The 7703-nt window shown below is 51.1% G+C and overlaps 5 protein-coding genes across 9 annotated transcripts in view; 3 read left to right on the forward strand and 2 right to left on the reverse strand.

Moving 5' to 3' along the window:
- The first annotated feature begins 24 nt into the window (after positions 1-24).
- Positions 25-1599, forward strand: TERG_04649 (uncharacterized protein). Its single transcript, XM_047748294.1, has 4 exons — positions 25-253; positions 362-586; positions 649-1104; positions 1177-1599. The coding sequence occupies exons 1-4, from the start codon at positions 98-100 to the stop codon at positions 1456-1458; spliced, it is 1119 nt and encodes a 372-aa protein (XP_047604272.1). The 5' UTR covers positions 25-97; the 3' UTR covers positions 1459-1599.
- Positions 1600-1811: 212 nt separating this feature from the next.
- TERG_04650 (iron sulfur cluster assembly protein 1, mitochondrial) lies at positions 1812-3147 on the reverse strand. Its single transcript, XM_047748295.1, has 2 exons — positions 2411-3147; positions 1812-2355 (listed from the first exon to the last, which is right to left on the reverse strand). Exons 1-2 carry the CDS (start codon positions 2664-2666, stop codon positions 2189-2191), a joined length of 423 nt encoding a protein of 140 aa, XP_047604273.1. The 5' UTR covers positions 2667-3147; the 3' UTR covers positions 1812-2188.
- TERG_04651 (NADH-ubiquinone oxidoreductase 19.3 kDa subunit, mitochondrial) lies at positions 1812-4299 on the forward strand. Of its 4 annotated transcripts, XM_003235547.2 has the most exons (4): positions 1812-3290; positions 3361-3550; positions 3635-3990; positions 4051-4299. In XM_003235547.2, the coding sequence occupies exons 1-4, from the start codon at positions 3248-3250 to the stop codon at positions 4143-4145; spliced, it is 684 nt and encodes a 227-aa protein (XP_003235595.1). In that variant the 5' UTR covers positions 1812-3247; the 3' UTR covers positions 4146-4299. The 4 variants fall into 4 exon arrangements, with proteins under 4 accessions (XP_003235595.1, XP_047604274.1, XP_047606358.1 ...); XM_047748296.1 differs by having other exon boundaries at positions 3635-4299; XM_047749840.1 differs by lacking the exon at positions 1812-3290 and having other exon boundaries at positions 3291-3550.
- Positions 4300-4342: 43 nt separating this feature from the next.
- TERG_04652 (uracil-DNA glycosylase) lies at positions 4343-6022 on the reverse strand. Of its 2 annotated transcripts, XM_003235548.2 has the most exons (3): positions 5477-6022; positions 4950-5409; positions 4343-4882 (listed from the first exon to the last, which is right to left on the reverse strand). In XM_003235548.2, the coding sequence occupies exons 1-3, from the start codon at positions 5800-5802 to the stop codon at positions 4538-4540; spliced, it is 1131 nt and encodes a 376-aa protein (XP_003235596.1). In that variant the 5' UTR covers positions 5803-6022; the 3' UTR covers positions 4343-4537. The 2 variants fall into 2 exon arrangements, with proteins under 2 accessions (XP_003235596.1, XP_047606359.1); XM_047749841.1 differs by having other exon boundaries at positions 4343-5409.
- A 463-nt stretch (positions 6023-6485) lies between these two features.
- TERG_04653 (uncharacterized protein) overlaps positions 6486-7703 on the forward strand; it is a gene marked incomplete at both ends in the record, with an annotated part of 2069 nt that continues 851 nt past the window's right edge. Inside the window, 3 exons of the mRNA XM_047748297.1 lie at positions 6486-7367; positions 7453-7638; positions 7694-7701. Coding sequence (XP_047604275.1) covers positions 6486-7367; positions 7453-7638; positions 7694-7701 — 1076 coding nt within the window. The remainder of the gene's footprint in view (positions 7368-7452; positions 7639-7693; positions 7702-7703) is intronic.

The following is a 7703-nucleotide window of genomic DNA, read 5'->3' on the forward strand; positions in this document are numbered from 1 at the left end:
CGGTCTGATAACGTTGCGTGTGTAGAGACGCCCTACTTAGTACCCCCTTTGTTCAAATCTCGCTTTTTGTTTTATTGATCTACGCTGCGCCCGGGATATGGCAACTCAGCTGCTGCTGTCGTTTCCACCTTCAGCGGAGGTATCGGATGCAGAGTATGACAAGACAATACGTTCGTTCTGTGTCAGTCTCAAAAAGCTATCTTTTGGTGCTTTAGTCGGCCCAAACACATCTGGGCAGGGAAATCATCTTGAGGTGAGAATAATACCCCATTTCCAAACCATCTCATGTATATATATATAATTATCATTATCATTGTCACTCATGCATATCCATTGGTACCTAATATGTTTGCATATATAGATACTGGACCCAGCCATACACTCTGTGGCATATTTACATGTTCTTCTGGCATGTCATCAGATTTCTCAAAAGTCTGATAAATCATCCTTTCAGCCGGGCGGGGAAGGCTGGGAGAAAGCATTGATATTTTTCGAAAAATTTGACCCGGTCCAAGTCCGCTATGCGGGGCGTGAATTCACAAATCTAGTTGAAATCATTGCAGTAATTGCAAGCACTCCGCAAAAGGTATGTGATTACAGAGATAATAGCTGCACAATTTGGCGGAGCTCCGACTGATATACTTGTAGTCATTGCTGGCCATTCAGCCCCTCAAGAATGCCTTGCTTCGGCTGGATCCCTCGGGTTCTACCTTGACAGCAACACACACATTGTTTGTGCGTACATGCCTTAAAGCTAACGCTTGTCGTGCTGCATTGCCAGTACTGGAGAGACCTATCTTCCATATACCTACATCAGTGGATAGAACATACCATAAACGAGCGCAGATACTACCCTGTGTCAAGGATCAATCTAGCTCAACATTTATTACGGATCTCTCTGGTCTTGCGGGAATGATTACTCACCATACTTATCTCGAATATTACCTATACGGGGCTATGATATACATGGTTCGAAAGGAGTGGGATGACGCTTTGAGGTTCCTACACATTGTTATAGCTGCGCCAGTCACTAATACTGTGAGCAAGATCATGGTTGAAGCGTACAAGAAGTGGATTCTAGTGCGTCTTTTGGCCAAGGGACAGGTAGGTTAACTACTCCATTTTACAACTCACCCCATCAATGCCGGAATATGCCCAATAACACTCTCTTGCCAGGTCTCAGCTTTGCCACGGGGGATACCTCCATTTGCAGTGAAGATATTTAAGTCTCTCTCTAGACCTTATGAAGCGCTTGCAGACATATTCCGCGACGGTACTCTGCAAAGATTGGAAGCAGAAATATCCGTAGGAATTGATCTATGGGATCGGGTAAGTTTAAAAGAATGCTTTTCCGGCAGCTTAATTCCGAGATGTGACATGATATTGACCTACAGCAGGATGGGAACGCCCACCTTGTATACCAGCTTCCTGCTGCGTATCGTCGGTTCTCTATTTTGAAGTTGGAGAGGGTGTTTTCAGCGATATCAATACCTGAAATTGCAAACAGAGTCTCTTACGAATGCTGTTCTGCTCAAAAATTAGAGGAGTATATCGCTTCATTGATAGCGGATGGTCAGTTAAACGCACGACTTGTCCAGGCTGTGGACCCCTCTGGCCCTTCCGTACTTCGTTTTGGCAAGAATAATACGGGCATGGATATGTCCGCAGAAGCTCAGCTCTCTGCATCCCTCATAAAGGAGAAGAACCGTATCAAGGCCATGATAGACAATGTTGCGAGAATCGACGTGAGGCTTGAACTGGGGGAAGATTACATGGACGGACTGGTGAAAGCTCAACGAAGGGCCGGCGCGAAGAATAGAAACGCTAATACCTTCGACGAAGATATCATGGCCACTTCCCGCTAGAAGGGCATACGCATGTTTACAAATTTGTGATAGATAGACTTGAAGCAGAAGCAAGGAAGGAGATGATTGATCTGAGAACGTGAATGATTGATTCTCTGAGGAATAATACGTTTGGTAGCGCAGGTTTCAAAAGAAAATATACAATTTGCGCTGCTTTGGCGTCAAGGTATTTCCAGCTTATGGCCGGTAAGAAAAGAATGGCTCATGGGGATATTTTTCTTGAACACAGAAACAAGAATAACAGGCCAGTACATCATGTTCCATGATAGGCGGCAAGTAAATCGTCAGATAAAAGCTTATTTATAAAACAGACCGAAGACGACTTAATTTGAGACGGGAGGGGTAGTGGTAGCAGGCTGAGCGGCGGGCTGAGCGGCCACTTCAGCAATGGAAGCCCCGGTGCCAGAGAGGTCGGTGGCCGTTGGGTTCTTCGAATAGTAGTTGTTGATGGCCGACTTGATAGCATCCTCCGCAAGCATGGAGCAATGAACTATCTACTTTGTCAGCATTTGACCAATTTTATGCATGTTAATGACAAGACTCACGCTTGACTGGAGGAAGACAAAGCTCCTTTGCGATCTCGGTATTTCTGATCTTGGCGGCTTCTTCAAGCGTCATGCCCCGTACAAGCTCGGTCAGATAACTCGAGCTGGCGATGGCACTTCCACAGCCAAATGTCTTAAATTTGACGTCGCTGATGGTGTTGTTGCTCTTGTCGACTCTGATCTGGAGTTTCATCACATCACCGCAGGCCGGAGCTCCGACCAAGCCGGTTCCAACGTCCATGTCGGTTTTTGACATTGAACCGACATTCCGTGGGTTGCTATAATGATTTAACAGTGCATGAGGTCAGTCAGACGAATCGCTGAGTCCGCTATGCCGGCAAGGAAGAGGAAACATATCTTTCTCATGGTAGCTTCTGGTTGTTCGGAAGGTGAGCGCAGGCACCGGAGCGAGTGGCGTCAAGGCCGGCCGTGATACAGCCGGAGACGCGATGCATCTGGCCGCTCTGGGAGCAAGAGAAATGGCTCGTCTGAACATTGTGAAGGAGTGTATGATATGATATTCTCAGCGTGTGGGTCTGCCTGGGCGAGAGAGCGAGGGCGAACGAGAGCGACGAGGAAGAAAAAGAGTTGCAACTTATCTGATGGAGCAAAAGTCGGAGAAACCAAGAGGATCAGATAAAGTCGCCTCCGATGCTCCGCTGCATCACATGATGTCACGTGAAAGCACCAGCCATCCTATCACAACCGCGATATAAAGTATTAGCTAAAAAAAGCGACGACGACATCAGAAAACAGAGGACGAGAGCGACAGCGAGCGGAAGGGCGAGAAGACCGAGCATCCGTCCGTCAACTGTTCTCTAGATCACAATAGTGGCAATGAATCCCTCACGGGGAAGCAACTTTGCCGTCAGGCTGCTGGGTGGGTTTCTCTCTTTTCCTGCTTCATATGTTAATGCGCCATGCTGAACAAGAGGGATATAATGCAACAGGCCAGCATCGCCCAATCCTTTCTACCACTCTGCCGGCTCTTTCTAGCTCCAGATTCCAGTCGACACAAGCTGCGACTGAGCAGTCGAGCGCCCTCCAGTCTACAGCCGGATCTGTCCCTGCGCGGAAGCCAAGGAGAGAGGTGCCTCTGCCCAGCCAGGAGAAACCCCAGGGTGTCCTCGACTATGCCTTGTTCGTTACTTCCTCTATATTTCAGCTCCTGCATCCCCAGGAATGCTAAGTGGGAGGTGCAATTGCTAATGGGGAAATCGGTAGGACTACGCTTGACCAGGTAGCCAACTGGGCTCGGCAGGGCTCTCTGTGGCCTATGACCTTCGGGCTGGCATGCTGTGCCGTAGAGATGATGCATCTGTCTACACCCCGATACGACCAGGACAGGCTGGGAATTATCTTCCGAGCATCGCCGCGTCAATCCGATGTGATGATCGTTGCTGGCACATTGACGAACAAGATGGCTCCGGCCTTGAGGCAGGTGTACGATCAGATGCCGGAACCACGATGGGTAATTAGTATGGGCAGTTGTGCCAATGGCGGTGGATACTATCACTACAGTTACTCTGTCACTCGTGGATGTGACAGAATTGTGCCTGTTGACATCTACGTTCCTGGTTGTAAGTTTCAACTTCGACTTGGAAAGTGCTCATGGACTTTGACTAATGACTGTGGTCTAGGCCCCCCAACGTCTGAAGCGCTGATGTACGGTATCTTCCAGCTGCAAAGGAAGATGCGAAACACAAAGATCACTCGTATGTGGTACCGACGATGAGCTGGTTGTGCTGTGTGTGTTTTAGGGAAGAAATGAGAAATGGAAGATATCCTGTAAAGTACTTTCTTTGTACAGCAACTCGGTGAGTGTGAATGCCTTGAGTTCACCTCGCTCTAGTTATCGCGCTCTTTCTTCGTCTTTCTTTTTTCTTTTCTTTTTCTTTTTCTTTTTCTTTTTTTTTTTTAGTTCCTCTGCTTTATTCTTTGTTTTGCCTCTATAGATTGATCCAGGCCTTGTAATGCAAGCTGAATTCTATGGAATTTCGACAATAGTACAAGGAATTAGATCTCAAAATTGATCAACATATCAAAAATAAAAGAGGTGAACGCCTGCTGAGAAAGATAAAAGTGCTAGAAACATAGAAAATCAACATGGAGAGCAAAGAAGTGAAACTACTTTGTCTCATCCTCGATGAAGTCCTGACCATAGTCACTGTCAGCATCCTCATTATTGTCATCTACCTTGGTAGCAGTAGATGTAGCTGTGTCAGTAGCTGCATCCGTAGTGGTGGCAGTGGTAGTAACGGTAGCAGTCTTCGATATAGTATCTGACTTTTCTTCTACAGTTGTCTTTGATACTGTATCTGTCTTGCCGTCCTCCTCGACTGTCTCTGTGGCAGTGGTGACAGAGGTGACAGTGACGAGAGGCTTCGAGGTGAGACTCCAGTCAATGATACCGTCGTCCCCGTATCGAGTCTGTAGCCAGTCATTGGCCTTTTTAAAATGCCCGCACGTCAACTAGAAAGAGTCAGCTAAGGCCCAGAATGATGGACAAGAAGAACAAAAACATGCGTGGTATACGTACAAATCCCTTGTGGGCACTGAGAGGGCTTGGATGGACAGACTGTAGAACACAGTGTCTCTCCCTGTTGACTCCAGACACCCTCTTGCCTGCAGGGCTACCCCAGGCCAGGAAGACGACCCCCTTTGTGCGTACACGGGCGACAAGGTCAATGGCCCGCTGGGTGAAACGCTCCCAGCCACGCTGCGAATGGGAGTTTGCATTGTGAGCTCGGACGGTGAGACAGGTATTGAGCAGGAGTACCCCTTGCTGGGCCCATGGAGTGAGCAGCCCTCCGCGGTTGGCGGGCTCCTCGAAGGCCGGGTAGTCGTTCTTCAGGGCAAGGTAGATGTTCTTGAGCGAAGGGGGAGCTGGCGTCGGCGGGCGTACGGAGAAGCAGAGACCGTGAGCCTGGCCGTGGTTGTGGTACGGGTCCTGGCCTATGATGACCGCCTTGACCTTGTGCAGCGGCGTGTACCTCGACCTGTGCAAGCCCGCGAGTTAGCGTCTGTACGCCCTGCAGAAAGCGGAGAGTAAAGAGGCGGGCTGACCATGAGTAGATGTCCTGCTCGGGGGGGAAGATATTGGCACCAGACTTCTTCTCGTCACGCAGGAAACGCTTCAGCGCCAGGAACTCGCGCGAGAGCAGCTCGTCCGTCAGATGGGCCAGCCAGCTCTCGTCCAGCGTGTCTATCTCGAGCTTCAGCAGCTCCCGCTGCTCGGCTGTCAGGCTGCTCGTCCATTTGGCCTTGTCGAACGTGGCCCTTGGAGCTGCCGATGTAGCTGTGCCTGAGCCTGGCGACGACGCGAAGAACGCCGTGATCGTCGACTTGGGCTTCTTTGCCTCCTTCGACGTGATGCTCGCCGCCCTCTTCATCTCTTCTCTTCTTCTATTATCTCCTTCGTCTTCTTCTTCTTCTTCTCCTTCTTGTTCTTAGTTTTGTTCTTCGTCTTCTCGTCGTCTTCAACTCTTCCAGCTTCTGCCTGGCCTGGATATCTGCATGCTGACTCAGCAACCTAAAAACTGCAAAACCTTTTTTTGCTTCTTCCGCCAAGCTTTCCAACTTTCCGGCTTCTTCAACGCATCGCAACCTGCAGAACGAACTTCCAACGCCCGCACGACGACGCTCGCCGTTTCTTGCGTCTCTCCGTTGCCTTCGTTCCTTTTGCTCCCGCAGCGCCTCAGCCTGCCTCCTCGCGCGCCCGGGGCTGCTGTCTGGCGGTTGCCCTCTGCATCGGCTGCATCGGCTGCATCGGCTGCGGCTTATCGCTCGATCCCTCGTTATCCGTAACTAGTTATCGCCTCCGCTCGCTTACCCCCTACTAGTCGACGCTGGCCTATACGACCCCTGGATTAATTAACAATCAACAACCGGCGCTGGGGCTCAATTATGTCACAGCATGCCTTAATTAATCCTACTTGGGGCTTTGGTTAGAAACGACGACGTCCTGAAGAGAAAACAACACCTGTCGCGCCTTCGTGCGCAGCCGCGGCCGCCTGTCCGGACGGCTAGTTACATATAACTACGCACTGCACTGCAACTGCAACTGCACGCTACAATGGCTTCGTCCATAACCTCCACAACCACGACCGCTTCGGCTGCTGCGACAGAGCATTCGCCTACGTCGCCAGCCTCAGTTACGGCCTCTACTGCTGAATCAGAGGTCTACCGGCCTACACACCCCATTGCGCACCTCCAGGGCCCCTTCGAAGAGTCCATCCTCGAGTCCATCCACGGCTTCAACCAGCGCGTCCTCTCCCCGCCGGATGCAGTTACCCGGCGCAAGCAGCTTCTCCAGAGCCCTAAGTACCAGCGATCATGCTCCGGCAAATGGCAGCAGCGTGCCGGCGAGAGATACCATCCGCTCTGGAAGATCATGGCCCAGGTCTCCTTTGGCATTCACCTACTCGCCACCGGCTCGGCCAGGTCAGAACTCGAGTCCGTCCAGATCCTGCGAGTACACGTCGCCGAGATCGATGGCTTTGTACGCCGCACCATGGAGGACTACCAGCTCGCCCACGAGGATCTTACCGCGCGGTTCGATCTGCTCGCCGTGCCCCTGGCCAATCTGGACGTGCTCGACTCCATGCTCGGTGACGAGTCCTTCAAGCTCTTCCTCATTGACTGTATCAGCAAGATAAACCATGTCGTCCGCCGCTCGGAGATTGCCCTCCAGGACTCCCTCAAGGATCTCAGAAAGGCCGCCATCGCCGTGCGCACTGTCAAGGACTACCTGAATATCATTCCCCAGCACCAACACACATGGTCCCCATCCTTCGGGGGCGTCTACGCCGACATGTTCCAGCGCGTCGGCCTCTGGCTTACCAGTCTGTCGAATCTCCAGGCCCAGGGTGTCCGCTTGGTCGAGTTCCTCGTCAATCTCTCCTCTTCTATCTCCCGGCTACGACTCCGAATTGGCCTCAACCAGGCTGGCAGCACGGTTCGTTCACCTTTTTCCTCCTTTCCCTCCCTCCCCATTTCACTTACTTTCCCTTACTTATTCTAATTGGCCCCAACTATTATAGCGCTCTGTCACTCTTTCGCCGAATATGTTTCCTCCACCGCGGGCCGCGGTCTCCATGGACAACCTGCATGAGGCCCACCAGCGAGCCTCCTATGCTGACAAGCCTCTCCCGGACATACGGCAGAGAAACCGCTCAATCCTCTCTCTCAAGCGCTTTGGCGCAAAATTACAGCACCGATTCTCCTCCGTTAGCAACCAGCACCACTCTCCAACACCCTCCAAAACAAATCTCTCCACCACAGGCTCACCCAG

This window comes from Trichophyton rubrum (assembly GCF_000151425.1).
Source record: "Trichophyton rubrum CBS 118892 genomic scaffold supercont2.4, whole genome shotgun sequence".
Classification (NCBI taxonomy): Eukaryota; Fungi; Ascomycota; class Eurotiomycetes; order Onygenales; family Arthrodermataceae; genus Trichophyton; species Trichophyton rubrum.

What these genes read in the sequence shown, in the direction of transcription:
- TERG_04649 (XM_047748294.1), top strand. Translation starts at nt 98, where the DNA reads ATGGCAACTCAGCTGCTGCTGTCGTTTCCACCTTCAGCGGAGGTATCG. An exon ending in GGCAGGGAAATCATCTTGAG is followed by an intron (nt 254 to 361) that starts GTGAGAATAATA and finishes TTGCATATATAG; the next exon opens with ATACTGGACCCAGCCATACA. An exon ending in GTCTTTTGGCCAAGGGACAG is followed by an intron (nt 1,105 to 1,176) that starts GTAGGTTAACTA and finishes CTCTCTTGCCAG; the next exon opens with GTCTCAGCTTTGCCACGGGG.
- TERG_04650 (XM_047748295.1), bottom strand. Translation starts at nt 2,666, where the DNA reads ATGTCAAAAACCGACATGGACGTTGGAACCGGCTTGGTCGGAGCTCCG. An exon ending in TTGTCTTCCTCCAGTCAAGC is followed by an intron (nt 2,356 to 2,410) that starts GTGAGTCTTGTC and finishes CAAAGTAGATAG; the next exon opens with TTCATTGCTCCATGCTTGCG.
- TERG_04651 (XM_047748296.1), top strand. Translation starts at nt 3,248, where the DNA reads ATGAATCCCTCACGGGGAAGCAACTTTGCCGTCAGGCTGCTGG. An exon ending in CTTTGCCGTCAGGCTGCTGG is followed by an intron (nt 3,291 to 3,360) that starts GTGGGTTTCTCT and finishes ATAATGCAACAG; the next exon opens with GCCAGCATCGCCCAATCCTT. An exon ending in GGTGTCCTCGACTATGCCTT is followed by an intron (nt 3,551 to 3,634) that starts GTTCGTTACTTC and finishes GGAAATCGGTAG; the next exon opens with GACTACGCTTGACCAGGTAG.
- TERG_04652 (XM_003235548.2), bottom strand. Translation starts at nt 5,802, where the DNA reads ATGAAGAGGGCGGCGAGCATCACGTCGAAGGAGGCAAAGAAGCCCAAG. An exon ending in GAGCAGGACATCTACTCATG is followed by an intron (nt 5,410 to 5,476) that starts GTCAGCCCGCCT and finishes GGGCTTGCACAG; the next exon opens with GTCGAGGTACACGCCGCTGC. An exon ending in TCAGTGCCCACAAGGGATTT is followed by an intron (nt 4,883 to 4,949) that starts GTACGTATACCA and finishes GACTCTTTCTAG; the next exon opens with TTGACGTGCGGGCATTTTAA.